The 26,973-nt window shown below is 53.7% G+C and overlaps 1 protein-coding gene and 1 pseudogene across 9 annotated transcripts in view; both read left to right on the plus strand.

Moving 5' to 3' along the window:
• Positions 1-304: 304 nt before the first annotated feature.
• LOC309622446 lies at positions 305-7,557 on the plus strand (annotated as a pseudogene). The gene is made up of 2 exons: positions 305-476; positions 597-7,557. The product of its transcript is annotated as an uncharacterized misc_RNA (transcript).
• A 4,467-nt stretch (positions 7,558-12,024) lies between these two features.
• The window catches only part of HSPG2 (heparan sulfate proteoglycan 2), a 101,694-nt gene continuing 86,745 nt past the window's right edge, over positions 12,025-26,973 (plus strand). For all 8 annotated transcript variants that reach the window (XM_082372267.1, XM_082372273.1, XM_082372274.1 and 5 more), the window contains exon 1: positions 12,025-12,184. In XM_082372267.1, coding sequence (XP_082228393.1) covers positions 12,122-12,184 — 63 coding nt within the window. In that variant the 5' untranslated portion in view covers positions 12,025-12,121. The remainder of the gene's footprint in view (positions 12,185-26,973) is intronic.

Below are 26,973 nucleotides of genomic sequence, written 5' to 3' on the forward strand. Positions count from 1 at the left end.
GTGGATGGTTAGCTATTTGATATTACCTCCAAAGAATGTGTGTCTCAGTACCTGGAATTTCACCATTAGAGATTCAGTCCTTTGCCTTTGTGGTCTCCTAGTGTCCCTGCTTAAAAGGTAAATGGGAATTTCAGAATGTGGGCTAGAGTTAAAGGAAAACAGAGACTGCCCCACTTTTTCTAGGGGTCCTCTGGCCTCAGTTGTTCTCAGGGTCTTGCCTTCTTCCCCATCTCTTGTCCTCTGTGCTTTCTGAAGAATACGGTGGCTGCTTTCCAGCTTGAAAATCCCTGGGCCTGGGAGGAGGATGGGAAGAGGAACACCCGGCGAGAAAGCCCAGGGGGAGGTGGCAGGGAGCCAAGGAGAGGTGACCCAGCTCTCTCCTTGCCAGGCCCAGGGGACCAGCTTCCAGGTGAATTCTCAGCAGTTCCGCACCACGAAGTTTTGTCTGCCCGACTGGGACGATGCCTGGATGCCAAGCGAGCCGTTTTAACACCAGCAGCCGCTTGAACCATCCCAACAATGTGTCCTTTCTGGCCCAGGCTGGGACTCCAGGCTGGTCCCATGGCCCCAGTGTGACCGGGGCTAACAACCTCAAGTGTTCTCGTACCTGAGTGGCTCAGAGGCAAGCAGCAGCCCTTCAGAGCAGTCCGACAACCCCGGCTCCCCCAGACTTCCAGTGAGGAGAATCTGCATGGGCCGGCCCTACAGCTCCAGGTATGTGGAGACAAGCCACTTGGTGAAGTGCCCCAAGGTGGCCAGAAAGCCCGCTTGTCGTGGCAGTCCCCACTGCCTGCTCTGTACAGATCGTCCCTCGGGTCCCTCTGGCCCCACCTCCCTGGACCAACTCATCAGAGGCATCAACTACCTTGACAGATCCACCAGCGCCTTCTACACCAACCGCCCTAATCATCCCTGAGCCTGCCAAGGCTTGCAGCCAGCTACCTGGAACGCGCCGCCAACTCCATCCACCTGGACCACCTGGACCACTCCTTCCCCCGCAGGTACTCCAACCCCAGCACCAGACTGGCCGCCTCTGGCAACTCCTGCGCCAGCATCTGCATGGCGCCGTCCTCCAGGGCTGCCCATGCTTTGCAGTACGTGGATGACTCCACCAACCCAAGCTGCCCTCACGGGCCTCCTAGCCGGAACCTCACTCCCATGCTGCCGCAGAAGCCGGGGATAAAGTTGCCTGAGCTCCCTCTGTTCGGCAACAGGATCTTTTCCTTAGGTCATCTGCCCAAGTTCTGAGAAGCAATCCTCTCGGGTTGGAGAGCCCCCGAGCCCATCTCTAAGCCCTGTAGCTGGTGGTGACATCAACACCAACCGTGAAGTGGGCACACGTCCATCAGGCTGCAGTTGTGGAAAATAAATTGTTTGTGGCAAAATGTACCTTCCAAGCCTCCATTGGGGGTGGTGGTGGGGACAGCCATTTAGATGGGGGGTTAGACACTTGAGGACCTACAGGGCTGGGCAGGTAAAAGTGAATGGGTGAAGGGGGCTGGGTGGTAGTAGGGAGTGGTGGAGACTGTGGCTGAGAGGAGAGGGGACACCTCGTCTAAACCCAGCTCTCAAATGGGCAGTTGCCTTTTCTAGAGAAGCCAGGAATCTGATTTTCTATGTGTTAGCAACGAATTTAAAAATATCATGGTGTTTGAGGGCTGAACAAAAGTACTTGCAAGCTGAACGTGAGGCCCACAGATCTGAGTTTGGAATCTCTGATTTACACCTTGAATGAATCACTGGGGAGCTTCTTAGCCTCTCTTAGCCTCTGCTGAGGCTGTTCATTCTCAATCCCTATTCATATTCTTCCTTTTTTTTTAGAGCATAGGTTTTATTTTATTTATTTATTTATTTATTTTTGGCTGCGTTGGGTCTTTGTTGCTGTGCTTGGGCTTTCTCTAGTTGCGGCGAGCAGGGGCTACTCTTCGTTGCGGTACACGGGCTTCTCATTGCGGTGGCTTCTCTTGTTGTGGAGCATGGACTCTAGGTGCACGGTCTTCAGTAGTTGTGGCACGTGGGCTCAGTAGTTGTGGCACACGGGCTTAGTTGCTCCGTGGCATGTGGCATCTTCCTGGACCAGGGCTTGAACCCATGTCCCCTGCATTGGCAGGTGGATTCTTAACCACTGCGCCACCAGGGAAGTCCAATATTCTTCTTTTTTTCAAGAATTGTTATTGATTTTAGCAGAGCCCCATGTAAGAAGAAAGGTAGAAGTAATAATGATGAGGATGACAGTGATGATAGGAAACCCTCATAGAACACTTAATATGTGGCAAGTACTGTGCTAAGTACTTTATACATATTTGTTCTTTTAAAGATGTGGTTTTAATGACCAGGGCCCAGGGTGGATGTAGAGCAAACCCTGATGGCTAGTGTGACATGCGTTGAAACAGGCAACCAGGGATGGTTAGAGGTTGGGGGGCAGCCTTTCCTGGGAAGTCTCTGAAGAGAGTGGTCTGTCCAGGCCAGGTGAGAGCTGGAAGGGTCAGAATGAGGTGGGAATATCTGGGAAAATGTTCCCTGGGCCACCGAGGGCTCCAAACCTTCAGCGACTCAACTGATTTGGGTGCTGAGGAATCAGGCCCCACAAGACGCCCAGTTGTTCACCATCCTTCTGCCTAAGGGACTCTGGAGACCAGATTCCAGACGAGTTTTGCCACCAGCCTGCCCTGAGACCTTGGGGACATCACTTCCCCTCTCCAGGCCTCTGTTTCCCCTTCTGTAACATGAGTGGGGTCCTTTTGATGGTCTCTAAAGGCCCCCGGACTAGAATATTTCTGAGTCTCTCCTCCGAGTCCAAAGCCAGGCCTGGAGCTTCCTGAGCTGAGAACTGAGAGTGCCTCCACCCAAGAATTCAGGCTTCCAGAGTCCTGAGCCATCTTTCCAGGCTGCCCAGGGGCCATTTCAGGCCTCAGGGCCCATTTCTCTGTGGTTCTGAATTTCGGGCCCAGTCCCTTCTTGCTGGAGTTTTCCTCTCTCCTTGGAAATATGAGGGCCAATAGCAACTCAGAATGTGGAATGGGGCTGACCTTGAAATAACACAGAACCTGGAGGTCTACAAATTTCCATGGCTTTTGGAGGTCGCCTGCCGTGGCCTAGTCCTGTGACCAGGAAGAGAAGGCAGCAAGCCTGCAATATCCATGAGATTGACACGGTGGTCCCAAGGCAGGAGGAAGGAAGGAGGCACCGAACCCCTAGCCCATTGAATTCACCTCCACTTTTATTCCATCTCTGAGGACTGGGGAGATCCTCCCTGGGTCCAAAGCTCAGCAGTGCAGCACACTCTTTATTCCGTCTCTTGCACCCCTTCCCTCCCCAGGGAGAAGACTTTGGCCTTTGTCTGGTGGGTGCTCAGGCCCCTAGTGACCCATTGCCCAGGCGAACATTCACAGGAATACAGCTCGTTGGGGTCCATTTTGGCCCAGCTCAAGAGATAGTTCAAGAGTGTCCTGTTTCCTAAACCCTCTCTCTGGCCACTCAAGGCATCCCCTTCTTGCTCTAGGCCCATATTTGCATTCGAGTCAACCTTGACTCTCCTGGAGATGCCTACTTTCAAAACAGTCCAGTTTCTCCTAATCAGAGAATCAGACCCTTGGCCAGGACACTGCTCTCGGGGTCTCCAGTATCTAGCCCAGTTCTGGCTCACAAGAGGAGCTCAGTTATTACACTGATGTTGATTACAAGCTCTCGTGCCCAATAGGTGCTCAGTAACCTTAGCTATTATTACCTTAAGAATAATCACAGGGTTTCCCTGGTGGTGCAGTGGTTAAGAATCCACCTGCCAATTCAGGGGACACAGGTTCGAGCCCTGGTCTTGGAAGATCCCACATGCCGCGGAGCAACTAAGCCCATGCACCACAACTACTGAGCCCATGTGCCACAACTACTGAAGCCCATGCACCTAGAGCCCGTGCTCTGAAATAAGAGAAGCCACCGCAATGAGAAGCCTGTGCACTGCAACTAATAGCCTCCACTCGCCGCAACTAGAGAAAAGCCCGCACGCAGCAACAAAGACCCAACACAGCCAAAAATAAATACATAAATTTATTAAAAAAAAAAAAGTATCACAGTGTCTCACACACAATGAATATTCAATAACTAATAATATTAATCATGACAGCCAACATTTATTAAGCTCTTAAATATACTCCAGGCATTGTTTTAAGGGCTTTGTGTGTATTAACTCAATCATCTCATCAATCCTTTAAGAAAGGATTGTCCCTATTGTATGGATGAGGAAACTGAGGCACAGAGCGGTCAGGAACAAATGATTATGATGAAGATGGTTACAGTTACAGAACACAGTGGCTCTCCAAAAAAACAGTTTGAGGGAATTCCCTGGTGGTCCAGTGGTTAAGACTCGTCACTGTTACCGCCAGGGCTCGGGTTTGATCCCTGGTCGGCGAACTAAGATCCCTCAAACCCTGCAGCATAGGCAAAAAAAAAAAAAAGAGGTTGACATTTTCAGTACAGAGTACTATGTGCAGAGCAGGCACTCAGTAATAATAATTATCTTCATGATTACAACATCTTGCACGTAGTAGGTGCTCAGTGAATGATAGATGTCAGTGCAGAGCTCTGTACATAGCGAGTGCTCAAGTTTGAAGATTGAGGATTAGATTGTACCCAAAAGGGACAGGATCCCTGCACTGCCCTAACTCTTACTCAGGGTAGAAACTCACTACTCATGATTCTCTCCCACCAGTCACTCAGCCCAAGTCCAGAGAAGGTTCTTAGTTAGAGAAGGCCCTCTGCTCTGTGTGGCCCTGCAGAGGTCACAGGAAGTCCCCCATGTCCACTGTTCAAGCCATGCATCTGCAGGGTCCATGTAAACAGGAAGCAGCACACCGGCTGCAGAACAATGCCAGAGGCTGCTGTGCTGTCCATCTTGTGTACAGAAGCAGCTTACGTGTCCCTGCAGCTGAGAGTGGCCGGGGAATGTCCGTTACACCTGCAGACGTATGTCACTGTTACTGAGCACCCACACTGTGTGTCAGGCATGCTGCCAAGGCCTGAAACATAGGCTCACAGCCCTCTGCTCCTTGCAAGGCTAGGTTTTAGTACCCATTTTACAGAGGGGGAAACTGAGGCAGCTGGTAAATAGCAGAGCTGGGATTCCACCCCAGGGCTTTGCCCCTCAACCAGTGCCCTTTCCATCCAAAGTGCAGTTTCTTTCTCAGTATTTATTGAACAGATTCCAAGAGAAAGAGGGATAAATCTTGGCCTCCAAAATATGCAGAAATTTAGACAAAGCAAGGATGGTATTTAACCCTGGAGGTTCGGGCTGCACCCAATACCAGTGTTCTGATCAGGGCAGCATTAACCTCAAATACGTTCTTCCCAGGAAATAATAAACAAAAGGAGAAATTCCCTCAAAGCCCACCTGTGTTCTCAATTACCCAATCCACCGGTCCCTGCGGCCTTTGGTAACACTGAGTATAGGTGCATGATATTAGAATTCCTTTTGTATATTTAAAACAATCTGGGGGACTTCCCTGGTGGCGCAGTGGTTAAGAATCTGCCTCCCAGTGCAGGGGACATGGGTTTGAGCCTTGGTCCGGGAAGATCCCACATGCCGCGGAGCAACTAAGCCCGTGCGCCGCAACTACTGAGCCTGAGCTCTAGAGCCCGCGAGCCACAACTACTGAAGCCACACGCCTAGAGTCCGTGCTCTGCAACAAGAGAAGCCACCGCAACGAGATGTCCATGCACTGCAACAAAGAGTAACCCCTGCTTGTGGCAACTAGAGAAAGCCCGCGCACAGCAACAAAGACCCAACGCGGCCAAAAATAAATAAATAAATTTATTAAAAAAAAATCTGATATGGCCCTTTTCAAACAGTTAATCTGATATCATGATTCTAGGAAATAAACGCAGCTTTTTGTGTTACCAAGGTGGGTGTTGCAGAGACACACTCAGCCTATTCCTGACCTTCACCATACCCTAAACTTTCCTCATCTCTGAACCTAACCCCCAAAGCCTTAGCCCACCCCACCCCCATTCCTGAGGCCCACTTTATCTCTTCTGCCAGCACGTGACTGGTGCTGCTTGCTCTACAGAGGAAACAGAAAACTGGGGGCGTGTGACACCCTCCCCACTAGTTGCATCCACACGGCCCCCTTTTAAGCAGAAATCTTGAGAGGCAGAGCCTCAGATATGTGCTCTGCCCGAGTTGGTACCACCATTTTTGGCAAACTCTTTTAACAGCCTCCTGAGCCCCTCCCAACAGGGCAGGAATTTCTCATGAACAATTGAACAAAGCCGGGAACTCCAGGGAGAAGGCACAGGACATTCCAAAAGGATTTCTCTCAAGCTCCAAAAGACAACATGTGGGAACACTGCAGAAGGCTCACAGCCTAGCAAAGAAAAGCATGAAAGGGACGGAAAATCTGCCCAGTAGGAAGGGCAGTGCAGGCTGGAGGAAGGAACAAGAGGCTGGGGGTCAGGAGGTCTGAGTGGGAGGCCTGCCTCTGTCACTCGTGACCCTGCGGAAGCCACCCCACCTCTCTGGCCTCAGGTTTGTGGTCCTGAAAAACTGAGGGAACTATAAAAATAAACCCACAGATGGATACATATCAGCTCAGAGCAATGCTTTATGAATCACAGAGACCTAGAGGCAGCCCAAATACCCAATGATAGGATAGGGTTAATGAATAACGGTGTGGTGATGAGACCTGACACCACATAATTATTAGAAATATCGGGACTTCCCTGGTGGCACAGTGGATAAGACTCTGCGCTCCCAATGCAGGGGGCCCGGGTTCGATCCTTGGTCAGGGAACTAGATCCCACATGCATGCCGCAACTAAGAGTTCTCACGCCATAACTGAGGAACCTGCCTGCCGCAACTAAGACCCAGCACAACCAAATAAATAAATAAATTTTTTTTTAAAAAACGAAATATTACGTGCAAAGTCAACACGACTGCTATTCAGAGTCACTGGCCCACAGATTGCTAACGATTACCAACTGCAATGAAGAGCTCGTACCAGAATGTAAATCCATGAGCTGCTTCCAAAACGGACCAAGTATTCCAAGAAAAAAATAGTGTCAGCTGAGCTAAACAGAGTGCTTACTGACACAGTTGATTTACGCTCTGAGCAAACTTCTTATCTCATCTTGGACTGGTAATACACAGTTGGGGGCTGGCACTGGTCCACAGAACCACTTTTAAGTAGCCCTGGTCTTGACTGACACATAGAACTGTGTTTATGAAAATGTTAAGTGAGAAAAACAAGACAGGAAATCATCAGCATGTGCTGATCACAGGAGGTAAAACGCCCATGTATGCAGTGACAAAGGAAGGAAACTGAGCATTTATGGAGCTCCAACTACGGCCCCCACGCAGACGTCTTCTAGAGCTGAAGCAGGGATGTGTGGGCAGGAATGTGAGGGGCTGTATGGAGGCCATGAGAATTCCAGCCTGGATGGAGGGGAGTGGTGGTGGTGTGAGGTGCTCGAGTGACAAATTCCAATTACAGAGACCATTTATGGTCAGCTCAGGAGTCAGGGGCAGTATTTGCCAAGTGTGTTTTGAGAAACACCAGTCTTGTGAGATGTTAAGGAGCATTTCAGAGGGCAGGTGAGGCCCCAAGGTGGAAGCTCAGCAAGAACTCACTTGATAATGACGAGGGGTGTTGGGGAAATACTAGGAGGGGTTGAGAATGTGGGTTCTAGAGTCAGACAGACATGGACATGAATCCTGGCTCCGCCACGGCTCCTGGCACTGACTGTGTGATGTAGGCAAGCCACTTCATTCCCTGGGCCTCAGTTTCCTTGTCTGAAAAGGGTGGTAATAAAATACACTCACTTGCCTACTGCCTAGGATTGTGATCAAGTGAGATTCAATGTTGATCAGACTGTGAGGGGAGTTTATCTTTGCCCCAAGTACAAACCAGAAAGGGGACATTTACGCCTTATGCTTTGCTTGAACCAACTTGTTCTTTCATTCAGGTAAAATTATTCAAATGCCAACTTTGCCAGGCACTGTGCCCTTCACAGGGGATACAGTTGGGAACAAGTCAGAAAGCAGGTAGTCACGCTCTCTGCCTTCATTATGCCTCTTCATATTAAATGGTCTTCCAAATTATTGCAATTGTCAAAAATGTTCAGAGGAAGAAGCATGGGGGAGGGAGGTTGTGGGAAAGCATAGTGAGGGACATGATCTAACCTGGGAGGTCGGGGAGGCTTCTATTGTGACATGAGGTTTGAGCTGAATCCTAAAAGAGAGTAGTAGGGTGAAGTGGGGTGGGTGTTGGATGAGAATAGCCCTTAAGGAGAAGGAACCTCATGTGCAAACACCAGGGTGGGGGAGGCGTGTGGCTGGAGAGTTGGCCAGGATTGCATCTCCCTGCCTTGCATGCTTCCCTCCCTCTCCATGAATTTTCACTGCCTGCTTAGAACTGTGTCCTCTCTCCTCTTCTTCCTCTTCTCCACATCATCTCCTGGTTCCCTCTCCTCCATCCCACTCCCTTTCACACCAATTTCCTGTTCCATATTCTCACCCAAGTACATATCCTTGCTCTGCCGGCATCTGTTTTCCCACACAGGCATTGCATCTCTTGTGCATAATAGATGTTTACTTTCATTGTTGAATGAACGCAGGGCCACAGCTAACCCATATGGTACCTTTGCTCATATTACAAAAGGTACCCCCTCTGGGCAGATGTAACACCACAACAGGGTCTCCTTGGCTGCATACCCTTGTTCAGTGAACAACCTGTCCAACCGTCCACTGCAGCCCTGAATGAATAAAGGAATGTGAGATGAGTGAGAAGCTCCAAGGCAAAGAAAAGGTTTGGAGTAGGAGTGGAAACCAGGAGAAGTTGAGTCTTGTGAATTTTGTAGTGGCAGACGGTGACCCACAAACTCTGGCAGACGGTGACCCACAAACTCTGGCAGACAGGTGACCCACAAAGTCTGTACTCCCCCATCAGACTAGATCAGACTCCTGCTTCTCAGAAGCCAAATTGTTTGGCTGCTCTTGCCTATCCAAACTCTGGTAGTCTCCCCTTATCTAAGGAACCTTGTGTGAGGCTTGAGTTGTTTCTCTCCCAAAGAGTGTGACCAGCACCCAGAGCTATGAGTACATACAGTGCGATTATAGGTGCCTCCTGGGCTCAGCAAGAGCCTGGAAGGCCTTGCCTCTGCTCCTCTTCTAAGCCATATGAGGAGATAGCCAGGCCCTAGACAAAGCAACTTGAGAACATTTACTAAAGATATCAAGGACAGCAAAATAAAACAGAGCCAGCCAAATCCCTTAGTGGGAAGGAGAGGATGCAGAATAAATAAGGGGATGACCAATCCTCAGGGTAGGTGGAGTTACTCTGGAACTTTCTCGACAGGCCTTATTTCCTGCCCTCCACGTCAGCCCAGTTCCTTCCAGTCCAGTAAGCTTTACCATCTCTTTCCTCAACCTCTTTTAGGAAGCAAGACTTATAGCTCAGATTTAGTCTTGACCAAACATCTACAAAGAGTTGCTTGTTCTCCTTTTCCTTTGCTGATGAGCAAATCATCCAAGAAGCCAAGGCTCTGGGACTTAAAGGCCCCGAGGTAGGGAACATTGAGGCAGCTCACAAAATGCGATTTGTCAAGGATGCTGACCCTCCACGGACAGGCAAGGCCTTGGAAAGATCCTGCCACCAAGGCTGGCCACCTGTCAACTCTGAAGTCAGTGGAGTTTTGTAGTTTTCCTCATCAGACAGGGAAGTTTGATGAGTGCAAGGCTGTACTCCGCCACCAGACTAGAGGGGCTCTTTGGGGTTGGGGGCTGCATCTGGCCTTCAGACTGAGAGCGACACTGGGTGCAGGGACTGCTCCTCCATTAGACTGGATTCCCCTGAGGGAAGACTTGTGTCTCCCTCTCTAGATTGGGAGCTCACCCAGAAACAGTAATAAGAGAAATGGCTGGGACTTCCGTGGCAGTCCAGTGGTTAAGACTCTGCGCTCCCAATGCAGGGGGCATGGGTTCCATCCCCGGGAGGGGAACTAAGATCTCGCATTCCACAGCACGTGCCACCCCTACCCTGCCACAAAAAAAAGAGAAAGAAATGGCTACTGCTTATTTAGGGCTTACCATGTGCCCAAAACTGTTCTTTTTAAAAAATAAATATATTAATTCATTTTAATCCTCATAACAACACTGTGATGGAGGTCTTAACATTATTCTCCTTGTCTAAATGATGAAATGGAGTCATGGAAAGATTGAAAAATTTGTTCAAGATTGCACAGCAAGGCGATGGAGGCAGGATTCTCCAGCAGACTGAAAACACCATGAGGACAGGGATTATATCCTCCCCTTTCCCTCCATCAGATTAGGGGTTCACCAAGGGCCAAGATCAGGCATCCCTCCTCTGTCCACCTCCCTGTCTGGAGCAGAAGTAGACCTTATTCAGTGCTGTGTCTGGCATCTGCGTTTAGGCTGGGGAGTTGGCCAAACCACTGTGAATGTAGTTTCTGCCCCTTACAGCTCTGAGCTGGTCCCCTAGATACACCCCACAGGGTGGAGAAGAACCCAGCTTTTGGAGATGGGGCATTTATCTGGGATGGGAGTCAGGATGCCAGTATTTTCTTAATCCCCCAGGTGCCAGTCAGGATGCCAGTGTTTTCTCATCTCCCAGATGGGAGGCTTCAGAGTGCTTGGGAGACTGCAGGCCGGCCCTTATCACAGGGAACATGCCTTCCGGAGCCAGGCCTGGTGCCGCCCAGTGAGCTGGGCATTTCCTTCTGTCCACAGCTCACCTCACTCCTGGCTGCAAACCCCACTTGTGAGTCTCTGGAACCTAGCAACTCTCACAGGAAACAATGGAAACTTCAGTTTTTATTCTCCTCCATCGTTACTCAAAAGGTTTTCCTCTAAGTGACACACACACACTTACACACCCCAGTTTTCTCTCCACCCATCAGCCTGGGCTGCCCTGGAAATTTTCAGGCAGCAAGGAGACCATGGCCTGGGGAGGCCTGGTGGCATGGCTGTGTGTGTTGTCTGTGGGTCTGTGTCATCAGGGACTGTGATTTACCTCCCAAGCACCTGTGATTGGGCTTTGGCAGTGTCTGTTTGTGTCTGGGCCTGGGTGTGTGAGATGGTGCATCTCTGGCAGCAGGGCTGTGATTTATGTGAATCAAAGTTGGTCTGTGAGTGATTTATGTGGAGAATGGTGTGTATCAGGGGTAATTCAGTTTCGTATTGAGTGCCCACTGTGAGGTAGAGGTACTGAGAAAATGTAAAAAACTGCAGGTGCTGTGCGTGTAAGAAATTCTGTTGGCCTGTGTGTGAACTGTGAGACCCTGTGGGGAATCTGAGCGTGAAAACGTCCTTCCGCTTCCTGTCCTGGGATTCACATATGTGTGTGAAAATGTGACTATGGACGTGAGCAGCTGAGCGTGTATGTGTATAAGCTGTGTCCACTGCGTCACCTGTAGCGGTGAAGGTTTTCAAGGCATACAGTGATCTCTTGAGTCGGGGAGGACCATTAGTGTATGAAAGTTGGGTGAAGGGAGTGAGCGTGTGCAAGCGTTCACGGGCAGTGGATGAGCACGTTAGCGCGTGAAAGTTGTGAGTGTGCAGGTAATCTTGTGATCCAAAGTTGTAGTGAGCGCGTGTACCAAACGTGCCCATGTGAGCGCGTGCTATTCTGGAGGGTCCTGGAGAGCCTCCCGCGTGGAGTCACGTCTGCGGAGTGTGAAAGGGTGTGAGAGCAGATGGATTTAGGGGTCCGGGGGTCGGTGGGGAGGTGCGGGAGAGGCGTGCACGTGGAGGGAGGGTGGTCCAGCGCGCAGGGCCCCGGCCCCCGTCCCATCCCAGACTCCAGGCCGGGTTTGGCGGGGAGTCGGGTTGGGCCGCGGCCCGCGCGGAGGGGGCTGGGGGCCCAGACAAAGGCTCACTTGGCTGCGCAGCGGGCCAGGGAGAGCGCAGCCTTCAGTCCCGGGGCGGTCCAGGGGGCGGGGCCTGGTGCCCGGGGCGGGGAGGCCAGGGGGCGGGGCCTCGCCCCGGGGGCGGGGCGGCCGCGGGAAGGGTGGGGGTGGCTGGAGCGGGCCGCGCTGTCCCGAGGACTCAGCAGCCTGGCGAGCGGGCGGCTGCGGGCGGGCGCCGAGCGAGCGAGTGAGCGGAGCGGGCCGGGCCATGGGGCGGCAGGCGGCGGGCGCGCTGCTGCTGGCGCTGGTGCTGCACGGGCGGCTGCTCGCGGTGAGTGTGCGGGGCGGAGAGGCAGGAGGCGCCCCGGGCCCCTCTCGCCGCCCCCGCCAACTTGGCTGGGGCGCCAAGGCTGCGCGGCTGGGACTCTGGCCCGGGACGGCGGCGCCCGCCAGGGACCCCGGGCCGGCGGCGCCCGCCAGGGACCCCGGGCCGGCACAGGCCGGCGCCACCCTCCTCCGTGGGGCTGTCCCGAAGGGCACCCAGGGGACCCCGCGACGGACCGGGGGCGGGGCCGGCCCTCGTGGGAGCCCGTGAGTCGCCCGGCCACGTTGCTGAGTCTGAGACTCGCGCTAGGCATGGCCCGGCCTGCCATTCCTGGGGGCCAGGCTGAGAAACTTCTAGCAGGGTGGGAACTCGGCAGGGCGAGGACACGTCTTTCTTTGCCAGCTTGAAACAGGGGCACTCAGTGGTGATGGGGACCATATCCATCCTCACTGGAACTTTACCACGACGTCTCTCCCTTTGGGGAGCTGGTCACCAGGCAGGCACAAGTAAAGAACCGTTCTGGACACAACTGATTCTTGTGTGGAACACCCACGGGCCCTGGAGTCCCACAGCCCCGGAACTGAATCAATCTCTGCTCTTCACTGAGCAGCTGTGTGACCTCCAGCAAATTGTTAGCCTCTCTGAGACCAGCCCACATGCCCAAGGGGAACTCAGAATACACGGCCTCAAAGTGCCGGGCTGGGTGGAGTACGTGCAGACAGTGCCCATTGCTGAGCCAGTTTGTGGTGGACAGTGTGTGGATCTGTTTCCCCAGCTTTCTCCTCCCCAGCTCTTCAAGGTGCAGGGGAGGCCTGCCCCTACAGTCCAGTCCCCTGCTCTGAGCTTGGATGGGTCCATGCCGAGAGAAAGAGGACACTTGGCCCGGAGAGGCCCTGAGGACCCAGTGAGCCTGAGAAGGGCAGGGCGGGGTCAGTGGGCAGGGAGCTGGAGGCAGATGTGGATGGGGCACATCTGGGGATCTGGGCCTGCGTGGTGAACCACAGAGCCAACCCACCCTCTTTCAGGTGGTGCTGGGCCATCCCTGTCCCCTGTCCTCAGAGTCAAGAGAGGGACTCATCTAAGCTGGCCGGTGTTTACCTAGTGACTGACTCCCTGTCCTCGCCTTGCCGGCTCCCTCTCACCTCTGCCCTCCTGAGTCACTCGTTAACCCCCACCCCAGACCTGACCCCTCACCTCTCCTGCCCCACCCACCCAGCACCTCTCCTCCCCCATCCCCATCAGGGCAGCTTCCTTAATCCTCTGTCAGCCTCTCACTGCAACACATCCAGCAGGGCCCATCCATCCAGTTGCTCCCCAGTCTTGACCTGAACTTGCACCTCCCAACACTGATCTTTACTTTTCCAAGAAGTAGACATCAACCTAGCACATGAAATGTTCCTTTTCTGACCCTACCCCAGCTCTGCCCCCTGATCAGGGGTTCTACCGTGGCAGGAGTGGGGAGGGGGGAAGGAGATATTTGCTGTGTGTGGGAGGAATTCCCAGATTGCAGCCAGTCCTCATTCACTTGTTCATTCACCACATCTTTGAGCAGCATTCCATGACAGTGAGCAGGAGTTCAGGGTTCATTCATTCAGTAGATACTTGCTAAGCACCTACTGTGCACCAGTGCATCCAGCACTGGGGGCTTATGGGTGAACAGAAACAGGCCCTGGCTGCACTTTCCCAGAACTGAGATGGGTCAACAGGCAGCTCTGATCCTGTGGGATTACAGTCTCCTCAGCAACCACACCGAGGTCTTCATGGTCCCACCCTAGGCTGAGGGTAGAAGGGCTGGAAAGAGCTTGGCCTCTGGAGTCTTACAGACCCATGTTCGAATCCCAGCTCTGCCACTTCCTAGCTGTGTGATCTGGGACAAGTTCCTCTCTCTGAGCCTCAGTTTCCACATCTGTAAAATGGGGGTGAGAAGTTTGTTGTAAGTTTTAAACGACAGCAGGCTTCTAGCCCTGTGCCCTAGCCAGCCTTGGGCTCCTCCTCGTCTGCTGCCCTTTATCTCTCCTGCCTTTCAGTTCATGTCTGCAAGCCCATAGTGAGTGGGTGAGGGTAGGACACAAGGGGAGGGTAAAGGTGGTCCTTAGGGAGCTCAAGACCTCACTGGGGGCAGGAGACAGAGGAAATAGTGGTCTCTGATTAAGTGTGGGAGTAATTTCAGTTCAGAGGAGGTGGGGAGGCTTGCTGGGGGAGGGGGCCAGGCCTGGGTGACTCAGGGCCTGCCTTGGCCTGCTGGGGCCTTAGCCCTTCCTTTCTTGGGGCCGGCGCTGCCAAGAGACAGGGTTCTTGAGGGTGATTGTGGTGTTTTCCAGCGCTGAGGGGGGAAGTCACTGAGATACCTGTTTCCTTCCTCCCCTGGGTTTCCTTGCTGGGGAGGCTGTGGGCAGATGGGAAATGGAGGAGCCTCCCCTTCCCTCAGGGGCAGTGTTACCTCAGCCCTCCCCTTGACATAACTGGCAGCCCTGTCTTTCCCCCTTGCTCCAGATCTGCCGCCCGGAGGGGGTTGTGACTGTGCGCTGGAGATTTCCAGAGGGAGGGTGCAGGTCTGTCCACAGAGGGAGGCAGAGGCTGGCGGGGGTAGAGATGGACGCCCCCCCACCCCCGCCACGCCCCAGCCGAGCTCCTTGTGTCCGGGGAGTCCTGGACCCCGACCAGCTCAGCCTGGGCCTGTTCTCAGGCTGAGTGCAGGCAAGTTGGGATCTGCGGGCCTGAGGCCCAGCCCGGGAGATGGGTGGAAGGAAGGTGGCAGAAGGTGACTGGGTTTAGGGCTTGCAGTAGTGGGAGGGCAGTCCTGGGGTACCAGGCCAGATGCTGACAAAATAATATGGATAGTTCACATTTATCCAGTGCCCACTGTCTGCCACGCATGAAGTTTCTCAACAGATCCTCACACGTTGTTCCCTCGCTCACAGTCTCCCTGCCCTCCCCATGTTGCTCACGTCAGACCCCAGCCCCTGACTTAATTTAGCCCCCAAGGCCCTACAGATCTGGCCTCCCCCTTTCCCTCTCAACTCTCTCCTCCTGCCCACTTTCCTCTTGCTTGCGCACTCCAGACATGCCGGTCTTTGTTTCTGGACCGTGCCAGACACGCTCCCACCTTAGGGCCTTGCATCTGCTCTTCCTTTTGCCTAGAATGCTTGTCCCCCTAGTATCTGCGTGACCCTCTGCCTCACTTCCCTCCAGTCCCTGACTACTCTGCCCGATGTTCACTGTCCCCTTACACGGCTTTGTTTTCTTCTTGTCACTGTCTAATGTGTATTTATTTACTTGTTTATCACCACCCCACCCCCAATTTAAGCTTCATGCGAGCAGGACCTTATGTGCTTTTGTTCACTGCTGCTGTCTCCTTAACACCTGGCAGGTAGTAAGCGCTCAGTAAATATGTCGGTTGAATGAATTAAGCTATAGCTACTAGTACAGTCCCCATTTTCTAAGCAGAGGAGACTGAGGCACAGAGGGATCGTATTAACTTGCCCAACAACTCACATACACTTTGCTTGGAGGCACCACGAGCCAGGCTTTGAAGCCACACGAAGCTCCTCACCACCCCACCGGCATCCCGCTCACCCGTAGCAGGCAGGCGGTGGGTGTTGATAAAACTGTCACCACTGGTGTTGATAAAAGGACTCAGGTCCTAGGTGGTGCAAGGGCTTCCTCGGGCAAGGAAGACTGGGGTCTGGCTTTGGGGGCAGAGGCACTCAGGATGGGTGTGCCCGAGTGTCCACGGGGCCTCCTGGGGACACCTGCCCTGGCGGGAGCCTAGAAAGATGTAACTCTAGGGCAGTCATTTGTGGGATTGCCTGTTCGTTTGTAGGTTTGTTAATTAGTTTCCTCGCCAATATTCCCTGAGACCCTAGAGACAGTTGAATTAATCCAGGGGCCTTAAGGCCTAAGTGCGCCAGGCTGGGCCCTACCCTGTGTGGGAAGTGAAGGAGAGAATGGCTAGCCGCCCGGCACGGAGTCCTCTCTGGATTCCCCTGGCTGTTCCCTGGGGACTGAAGGTTTAGGGTGAGTCTGCAGAGGCTTCAGGGCTGCCTGGCCTTGGGGCGAGTCTCAGGAGGGAGGGTGAGGGGGCCGTCCAGGATGTGGAAAGATCTGGAACGATGATTCAGAAGCCACTTGGAGGCCAGACGTGTGGGTTCTGGACCCTCAGACCACTTGGGACATGCGGGAAGGACTCCCAGCCCTGGCCTGTTGCCCCCTGCCCCAGTCCACTCCCAGCTGTGAGGGCTCAGGCTGGAGGAGGAGGGGCAGAACGTGGCCGCGTCCCCCCCGCAGCCTCCCAAGGATCTGCGGAGCCCCCTGCCCTTCCTCCCAGGACCCACCCCGGCCTTCCCCTCATCTCTCTCCCGCCAGGAAGCAGGAGGGTAGGCTGAGGGTCTTGGCCCTGCTGGAATGTTGCCCCAGCTCCGGCCTTGGCCTCTTTGGCCCTGCTGCCCCCTCCTGCTTCCAGGGCCTGGCTGGGGCCTGCTGGCCGCCCCAGCGCCCAGAGCTGGCTGACTGAAACCCAGAAGAATGTGTGGAACTCGCTTCGCGGGGAGCCGCCAGCTTCACTGCCCAGCCTGGTGGCGTTGGGTGCATGTCAATAGCGGCCGTGAGAAGGGAGTGGCTCATGGCTGCTGGGGTGGCTGGGCGAGGGGCACCGTCATGAAAGTCCTGGGAACAAGGCGGCTCTTTGAGGCCTGGGAATGTGGGGCCTTCAAGTGTCAGCCGCCCCCAGAACCCACCCTCCCCTCCTTTCCTTGATGCCCATGTGTGCCAGGACTGCAGGGACCTCAGAGCATCCCAGGGTAGGGGGTACTCGTGACATCTGTGAGATGTCCTGAGGACCAGCTCCCGGCTGCCTACCAGAGCCCTGTCCCTGAGCCACAGAGGAGGGTGCCCTGTTTCTCTGTTGCTCTGGATTTCAGGGTGGTGTCTGGCACACAGAGGCTTGCAGTCTGTGTTGAATGAATGAATGGACAACGATGTATGCGATTAAATATTCTGTAAACTAAAGTCCCCGAAGTGTTAGACTCAAAGTTCATTTCACAGATATTTATTGAGCATCTTCTAAGTACCTGACCCTGTTCTAGGTGCCGAGGTTGCGGCAGAGAACATAGAAGTCCAATTCCCTTCCCTCAGGTAACTTGCATTATAGCAGGCGCAGGGAGACACACAATAAATATAATATGGCAGGTGGCGATAAGTGTTTGGAAGAGAAAATAAAGCAAGGAAGAGGATAGAGAGTGATCTGAAGGAGGTGAGGGTGTGAGCCCTACAGGTATCTAGGGAAAGGGCACTCCAAGCAGGGGTAACAGCTGACACAAAGGTCCAGAGGTGTGCTTGGTGCGTCTGCACAAAGCAAGGGGGCCCACGTGGCTGCAGCAGCATGGGTGAGGGTTGGTGGATGCAGCCAGGGGCTTGGCAAGGGAAGGTGGGGCAGAGCCTCAGACACAGGAAAGACTGGATTTGCTTCTGAGTGAGATGAGAGATCACTCTAGTTGCTGTGTGGAGAAGACAACGTGGGACATCAAGGTCAAAAGCAAGGAGACTGTGACCCAGCCCCGAGACGATGGGAGCTCGTACCAGGGCAGTGGAGGCGTGAAGAAAGTGTTGAATCCTGAGTATATTTTGAAAGTAGGACCAACAGGATTTGCTGATGGACTGGTTATGGGGGTGAGGGGACAGAAAGAGAGGCGTCAGGGACGTCTCCATAAGCTTTGGCTTGGGCATCGGAAAGGTGGGGCTGCCACTAACTGAGGTAGGAGAACTCCAGAGAAGCAGGCTTGGGAGGAGGGTGGAGAACGGCAGGTGATGGAGGAGATGGCATGGGGGAGGGGACAGTGTTGGACTGACTCTCAGCTAGGGCAGCCCCACACCCCCACCCCAAGTTGGAGCCTCTGCATTGGCCTGGAGGGGGTTCTTGCTGAGAATACATTTGTGCAGCTGCGGACACTGATCCCTTGGAACCCCCCAGCCTAAGCTCACAGCTTGTATATTTATGTGTTTTATTGAAATTCACTGTCTTCCCCATCTAGAATTGAAGCGCCATGAGGGCGGGCATTCAGTTTTGTTTGTTACAGTCTGCCCGGTGCTAGGCTGCTGGACAATAGTAGGTGAACACTTAATGAGTGAATAAATTAATGGCCTTGAAGGACTTCCCTGGTGGCTCAGTGGTTAAGAGTCTGCCTGCCAATGCAGGGGACACGGGTTCAATCCCTGGTCCGGGAAGATCCCACATGCTGTGGAGCAGCTAAGCCCCTGCGCCACAACTACTGAGTCTGCGCTCTAGAGCCCGCGAGCCACAACTACTGAGCCCTCATGCCACAACTACTGAAGCCCGCGCTCCTAGAGCCCGTGCTCCGCAACAAAGAGAAGCCACCGCAATGAGAAGCACGCCCACCGCAATGAAGAGTAGCCCCCGCTCGCCGCAGCTAGAGAAAGCCCGCACACAGCAACAAAGGCCCAACACAGCCGAAAATAAATAAATTAAATTAATTAATTAAAAAAAAATTAATGGCCTTGAAGAAGCCAGCTGGCCAAGAAGGCCAAGGCTCCTTGCTGAGGCTGGACGCAGGGGAGCTCTTCTTCCCAGCCACTGTTCTCTGCTGGGTTCTGGAGCATGTGAGACAAGCCAGGGTACCCACCGTGCCGTGTTCCACTTTTCTGTGCCCCGACTGGACTTGGAGCCCTTTTTTCTGGGCGCTGAGGACAAGGGAAAGGTGTGGGCTCCGAGGGTCGTGCCTTGGCTCAGCCCCAACTGGCTGTGTGACCTTGGGCAAGTTGCTTCATTTCTCTGAGCCTCAGGGCAGAAATGGGGATCATGATGCCTGTTTCCCGGGTGAATATGAGACCAGGTGGATGCACCTCACGCAGTACCTGGGATGTGAGAGTGTTTGACAGTCAGTGGCTGCTCTATTAGTCTGGTTCCTGCTGAGGGCACAGCCAGAGTGGTATTTGACTTGGGGTTCCCAGTGCCCAGCATGACACACCTTCTCCTGATCGCAATTGCTGCCACCTACTGACCCAGGCCCTGCTCTGGGCTTGTTGAATGAATGACCGAGTTAAGGGATCCTCCCTGCTCCCTCTGCCTCTCTTTCTCAGTCTGTGAGCCCCGGATGTAACTGTATCTGATCTGTCACTGGCTCCCCTTCCCCCACTGAGGCTGCAGCTGCAAGAAAAAGTCCACCCTTCCACCCTGATTGCTCCTTCCTGTAGGGGGAGAAGGAGCGGGGGGCACACCCCGGGGTGTGGCCTGGGAAAGGCTGGAGCCTGTGGACACATTGTCCCCTTCCCAGATGTGTGCAGTTGGTGGGCTCTGAGCAACAGAGGTTGTGGCCAAGTGGCTCCCATGGGTGCAGAAAGGATGTTCATGCATCTTAAGGGGAATGGTGGAAGGGGGCTTCCTGGGACTCCATCCCAGCCCCACCCTCCCTCGGGCCCACTGGAGGAGACAGGATCTTGCCCGGGGAGCCCTGGGCAAACCTGTAGCAGGTCCATTGCCAGGGAAGCTGGAGTTGCACAGCTTTAAATCTGGCTCCCACGGGCTCTCAGAGAAATAGCCGGGCTAAAAGGAAAGAGACGCACTCGTGCTTGGTAACCGCTCCCTGCACCCTGGGCCTTGGCCTTGGGCTGCTGGGTAGAGACATGCCCCTTCCCCAGTAGGATGGGTCATGTCCAGGTGTTTCATTTTTTAACATTTGGCATCTTTTCCCCAATCCTGGGCTGTGGGGATGGGGAGGCAGCCCTGGGCTGGCAGGGGGAGGACTTTAAAGGTGGCCTGAGGTGACCCCACAGATGCTTCTCCTGGGGTGGGGCTGGGAATTCCCGGCTGCCTCTGGCCCCTTCCCAGCCCACCTCCAGGTGCCTGCCTCCACCCCTCTCTCCCCCGCCTCCCCAAACTCACCCCCAAAGAGCCAGCTCTGCCCCCCCTCCTTCTGGTCCTGGCCTCCCCTCCTCACCCCAGCTGACTCACCCCTCTCCTTGTTTGGCGTTCCCAGTTTTCAAATACTTGGGAACTGGGATCATGCCTCTTCTTGCATCCCTCGCTGGACTGGATGCTCTGAAATTCTGGCCTCAGAAATCCTAGCCCCAGTGGCCTCTATCACTTAACAGCTCTTCTCCCCCTCCTGCCATTTGCCTTCCTGTGACCCTTTGGCCAGAGGAACAGAGACCTAGGAGTTTCCTGAGGACAGACCAGTTTCTGTGCCCTGGGACTTCCAGGGTCTCCTCCCCAGTGACCTCAGTCACCCAGGTTGCCGCCCTCTCTTAGCCAAGCCCCACACAGGGCTCTCTCCAGGCATTATCACATATAATCCTCACAGCGGTCTTTTGCTGTTGGCATTATTACCTCCATTGTGCATCTGGGGAAAATGAGGCACCGAGGGGGTGGGCATGGCTGGCCCAAGTCATCCGTTCAGTACCTGGCACAGCTGGGAATAGAGCCCAGGTTGTTTGACTCCAGACTTGTCATCCCTTCCTGAGTGGGTCTGGCCTGTTGCAGGGAGAGAGAGGACGATCTGGGAGGACTGGCATAGTCACGACAGGCTGCCTGGAGGAGGTGGACTGGGCCAGCCTTGGCGGAGGGTACAGCAAGCTGCGTATCTGCCATGTGGGCTTATCCAGCTCCTACTTCTCAGACTTGGGTGCCTTTTGCCCCTTGGCATCCAGCTCAGTTTAGTGATAACGTTCCCCAGGGAGGTGGATTTGGCTTTCCCTGAGATCGAGACCCTTGGAAACCTGGATCCTTCTCAGTCAGGTCCCAAGCTCCCTTTGGGGCCTGTAGGTTTTGCCTAGTTTGGAGTTCAATGGAATTTTGCTGAGTGGGGCCTGCTCTGAGGCAGCCCTGTGCTCACCTCAGTAGTGACGCAGCTGGGAGCAGAATCTATATACAAGTCCCAAACTGTGTCATTTGTTTTTTGTTTGTTTTTTTTGTTTGTTTGTTTTGGCTGCGTTGGGTCTTCGTTGCTGCACGGGGGGGTTTCTCTAGTTGCGGCGAGCGGGGGCTACTCTTCGTTGTGGTATGCGGGCTTCTCATTGCAGTGTCTTCTCTTGTTGCGGAGCATGGGCTCTAGGCACGCGGGCTTCAGTAGTTGCAGCATGCGGGCTCAGTAGTTGCGGCACGCGGGCCCTAGAGCACAGGCTTAGTAGTTGTGGCTCACGGGCTTAGTTGCTCTGCAGTATGTGGGATCTTCCCGGACCAGGGCTCGAAGCCATGTCCCCTACATTGGCAGGCAGATTCTTAACCACTGCACCACCAAGGAAGTCCCCCAAACTGCGTCATTTGAACATCTTTGTGCAGCAGAGGAATCAAGTCTTCATCCATCCATTCATTTATTCACTCATTCATTGCCTGAGGACCTGCTGTGTGCCAGACATTGTGCTAGTGTGTTGTCTGCATTTTCAACTTTCCTACGTAATTGGGATTATGCCTCCATTTCCCAGATGAGAAAAAGCTCAGAGGAGAACAGTGACTTGCCCAAGATCACACAGCCAGGTGCAGAGGAAGGTGGGAGCTGAATCCAGCTCTGTCAGTCCTCCTGTAAGAAATTAGAGTGGTGGTCCCTACTGTCCAGAAGGTCTGGGTCTTGTTGGAGAGGTAGGGCTCATGGACCATAGTTACCCAGCACAACTCCAGTCTAGACAATAGCAGATTGTCAGGGAAGGAAAAGGTCAATTTGGCATGAATTCTCTGGAAAGACTTTCTGGAGGAAGTGGGGCTTCAAGAGCAAGGAAGATTTGGCTGGTGGAGGAGGAAGGCATCCAGGGCAGGGGTCCAGAAGTTGTCCCCATCTTCCCTAGATACGCATTGTTGTCAAGCGTGTGAGCAGGAAGGCTGTAGCCTGCAGCTGGAGTCATTAACACTGGAAAAGAATGAGAGGAAGTCACCAAGATAGCTGAGGTGACAAGCATTCCAGTCCCCTGCCTTGTAACTGGTCAGACCGGGAGGCAAGAAGTCAAGGCCTGGGCCTCCACTTGGTTGCCAGCCAACTACTGACCCTCTTCCCTGGACCTCACTTTTCCTACCCACAAAATGGGCTCCTTGTTTTTTGGCCACTTGCCAATTCAGAGGAAGGGGACGTTGAATTCTTGGAGAAAACTGTTAGCTTGTCCTCAACACTTGGTGGTAGCTACCGGGTAAAGCCCACCATCTTACCAATCTCATGTCTTCCTTCACTGACTACCTGCCGACGAGTGCCAGACCCTGGGCCAGGGAAACAGATGAAGGAGAAGACCCCCTGCTCCATTAGACCTTCCTGAAGCCTCACCTGTCCTCCCGTGTGGACCTGGGGTCACTCCTGCAGTGGTCCGCCCACATCAGATCACCTGCTGCTGAGCTAAGATCCAGAGGCCTTGTAAACGTCTGCTGAGCAAGTGAGCACTAGACTAGGAATCACAGGGTTCCTGTTCTCCGTGCCCTGTCAGTGGGATCCAGGGCAAGTCATTTAACTTCTCGGAGCGTAATTTTCCCCAGGTGCAAAATGGGACCGTTCATTCATTCATACAGCAAACATTTATGGAGTGCCAGCTCTATGCCCAGCCTTGTGTTAGGTTTAAACACCAAGCATGGATTGAAGGAGCTTCTAGTCTGACAGGGGAGACTAGTCAATAAAAGGGGAAGTTCTTTCAATAAAAGGAGGCTGCATTCAAGGAAGAGTCTTCTAAGGGCTTGGGAGCAGCTTTTCAGGGCCACACGACCTCTGGGAGATAGCTGGGGTCTTTGTGACTTTGTCTCAGCCCCCGTTTGTTATTCTAGTTACTGTCTGTTTCCCTCCAGTTAGCTTGTGGGAAGAGGGGTCTTGGGGAGACAGCCCCCCCGGGCTAGGGCAGGGGAGAAGACCCACGGGGCAGAGAGGAGAGCAGTCAGGTTTTGCCATGAGTCTCAGATGAGCTCGTGGATGTGGAAAATAGCGAGGCTTATTTATACTGAGTCTGGTTATTTTAATTTAAGAGAAATGGAAGCTGCCCATGGAGCTCATGTTTGGGGCTCCGTGACATTGAGTGAGTTAAACAAGGAGAGTAGGGCTGAAGCTCCTGCTTTCCACTTTCCTTCCTCTCGTCTCTCTCCCCACTCTTCTGGGGGATCTGGAGGGAGGCAGAGGTCAGCTCAAGCCTGGATTTGATTTGAAGAAATGGGAGGAAAGGGTTAAGTCCGCCTGGTTTCCCACCTCCTGGATGGGAGGAGGTGGGGAGGGGACAAGGACCGGGATGGCTGGGGCAGGAATGTGCGATAAGATCAAAGCTTCCAGCCTGCCTGGGCCTCACCTAGGTTTCACCTGAGCAGTTGAAGGGAATTCTCTAAGTGACCTCCTGGGGGAGGGGGTGCAGGTCCCACCCGCCACCCTTCAACACTCCAGGAGGCCCCACCCACCTCACGCAGGCCTCAGGTGCTGGAAGCCCTAGGGGCCACCTTTACTTGACACATCCAGATATGGGGGACACCCTGCATACCACCCCCACCCCTACCCGCTCTTTCACCTGGGGTTTCTGGCCGGGACTCAGAGGCTCCTTTATGTGGCCTGTTAGCCCCCCATCTGTTAATTCTGCAGGTTATACTTTGGGACAGTGTCATGGGCAGGAGGCACAGCCCTGATTCCTGTCCTAGCTCCATTACTTATTGCTGTGTGACCCTGGGCCGGTGACTTAACCTCTCTAAGCTTCAGCTCTCAGCTGGGAATGGTAATACTGTCTTTGCAGGGTTTTAGTGAAGATTAGACATCATCTAAATCACCTCTAGCCAGAACAGGCAGTTGATGTATGACAGGAACTATTATTTTGTGATTTTCCTTTTTCCCCTTCAAGACTGCCCTTGGTACTTCGTCCTGGGTAAACCTTGGGGCTTGGTTTCGTTCTGCCTCCCCCTGACCTTTGAGGAGGCTCCAAACCCCAGGGTCCATCCTCTTGTCCAACCCTCTTCACTTATGGGTCTTCATAATTTTGGGAGGGGACCAGGGCAGGAGGGGTTGTGAGTGAAGAGGGCCCAGATGCTCCTAAGTGTCCTCCAGGCACCTTCTGGGCCACCTGCATAGTGATATCAGATTAGGCCTTCCTGGTCCAATCACCCCCACCTTGTACCAGGGGCCTCAGTATCCCAGTGGTGTGGCTGGGAAAGTGGCCCCAGAATTCCTCAGGTGGGAAGGGTCTGGAGCGTCTGGCCTTGGGCCTGGGGGTGCGATGCTCTGCCTTGGTTAATGATTACTCTGTATGTTAAGAGAGCAGGGCGGGGAGAGGCCGGCCCTCCCAGCTCCTTAACCACTGGTTGCACCTGAGGTATGTGAGCACTTGGGTGTTCCCTGCTTTAATGTGGCAGCCTTGCTCTGGGGCACATGGGATGGGGGGAGCAGGGAGTAGGGACTTGGAATTACAGATTGACAGGCAGCCTGTGCCCCTGGAGTCCTAGGGACAGACTTAGGACTCACAAAACCTGGGTGAAGTGTGAGCTAGGGTATAACAGGCCCCTGTGGTTTGGCACCGGCCATGTGAGCAGACCCTACAATGATACGTCAGGTGAGCAGGCCCTTTCTAGCCCCCCAAACCCCCTTTGCTCCTCCTCTCCTGGGCGCAGACCCTGCAGAGGCGTTCCAGCTAGAAGGTAGTACATGGTTAGGGCTTTGGGGCAGCTGGGCTCGGATTCCAATCCCACCTCTGCCACCTCCGGGCTACGTGACCCTGGGCAAGTCACTGCACCTTTCTGAGCACCCATTTCCTCATCTGAAACGAGAGAATACTAAATCCCTACCTTGCAGGTGTCAGTGAGCCAAGGTGTGGGAAGTATTTAGCTCATAATGAATACCTGGGGAATGGTAGCAATTATTACTACTGCAGTTTTTGGTACTAGGAGAAAGTGAAAGTTGAATCTTAGTTTTGGGTAACCAGGGCCCATGGGTGAGCTGGAGGATTTGGGCCTGGGGAAGGCATGGGGAGGTCCCAGGAACACGTATGAGAGAGTGTCCCAGGAACATGTATGAGAGAGTGTCCCAGGAACATGTATGAGAGGGTATCCCAAGAACACGTATGAGAGGGCTGGAAGGATGGTGAGAACAGGGCTTTGGCGGGATCTCTGTCTACCCCAGGCCCACCTTGGTCCTCCCAGCTTTCACTCCTCCCTGGGCTGGGTCTTGAGGCTGGTGCTGGCCAAGAATGGAGGAGGAGGGAGAATTGTTTATTTTGATAACATTAGGGCATTTTCCCCCACTGGCAGCTGCTATTTTGAGAGCCCCGGAGAGCAGGGGCTATGGTTAAATTAGGTAATGTTGCTCCAGAAGGAATGTGTGAAGCAGGGCGAGGCTGCAGGGAGAGGACAGTTGGTTCACTCCATGTAAAATTAAACTGCAGCTTGGAAAAGAGCGGACAGGGCCGCTTTATAAGGCGATGGAGGGGGAGGCTGCTGGACGCTGCCGCTGGGGGAGTGGAAGTGATGGTGCAAGGCCTTTCTTGGGGGAGCTTGGGCTTTTGCCTGGAGGCCTGTCTGGCCCAGCAGGGGCCTGCAATGGGGCTGAGGGGCAGGGCTGGTGTGTCCTCAGCTCCAGGCCCCCGGCTGCCACTGAGGCTGATGGGGCTTGGGATGGTGTGATGCATGGGAAGGATGGATCTGCACACGTGGCCTAGAATCCTGCTTTTGCCTTGATTTTTTTTTTTTTTTTTTTTTTTTTTTTAATTTTTGGCCTCACCGCATAGCATGCGGGATCTTAGTTCCCCGACCAGAGATCAAACCCGTGTCCCCTACAGTGGAAGCGCAGAGTCTTAACCACTGGACCGCCAGGGAAGTCCCCTGCTTCTGCCTTGAGTCCTAGCCTTCTGTGCTTGGACAAGCCACTCAACCTCGCAGGACCTCAGTATTATTGGGGTGAAATAATGGTTCTAATCCCCTAGGGATGATTCTTAGTGATTAAATCTCTAGAAGAAAAAGTATAGCTAACTTTTATTGAGGGCTGCTGTGTGCAAGGTGCTGTTCTAGTCCCTTTTTGTTCTCATAACCTAAAGGGTGGTCCATGCATCAGCAGCTGGGGCCTCACCTGGGAGCTTGTTAGAAATGCAGTCTCAGGCCCCACCCAAACCTACGGAATCCGAATCTGTACGCTAACAAGACTCCAAGATCCCATGCTGATTCCTGTGCATGTTAAAGATGGAGAAGCTCTGCTTTACATACATTGTCTCATTTTATCTTTTTTTTTGGTTGTGTTGGGTCTTCGTTGCTGCGCGTGGGCTTTCTCTAGTTGTGGCGAGCGGGGGCTACTCTTAATTGTGGTGCACGGACTTCTCATTGTGGTGGCTTCTCTTTGCTGCGGAGCACGGGCTCTAGGCGCGGGCTTCAGTAGTTGTGGCACGTGGGCTCAGTAGTTGTGGCTCACGGGCTCTGGAGAGCAGGCTCAGTAGTTGCGGCACAGGGCCTTAGTTGCTCCGCGGCATGTGGGATATTCCCGGACCAGGGCTCGAACCCGCGTCCCCTGCAATGGCAGGCGGATTCTTAACCACTGTGCCACCAGGGAAGTCCTGTCTCATTTTATCTTGAAAACCACCCCCATGATGTAGGAATTATCATTTGACAGTTGTGAAAACTGGGGCCTGGAGAGATGGCCAACATAGAAACGCCATCAATGTTGATTTTCTTCACTATTCTCCTCCTCCTTCCCCTCTTTTGGTCTGGGCTGGGGTTGAGGAGAAGAATGGGGTGTCCAAGCTCCTAGCAGGACTGGAGAAGAACAAGAATATCCCTTGCCTTTGAGACTTAATCAGACTCTCTTTTCTCCATTTGGCCATGGGATCAGCACAGCTGGACCTGAGTCATCTCCCCAAAGTCATTC

The sequence above is a fragment of the Balaenoptera borealis genome (genome assembly GCF_965194805.1).
Source record: "Balaenoptera borealis genome assembly, chromosome: 1".
NCBI classification, from domain to species: Eukaryota; Metazoa; Chordata; class Mammalia; order Artiodactyla; family Balaenopteridae; genus Balaenoptera; species Balaenoptera borealis.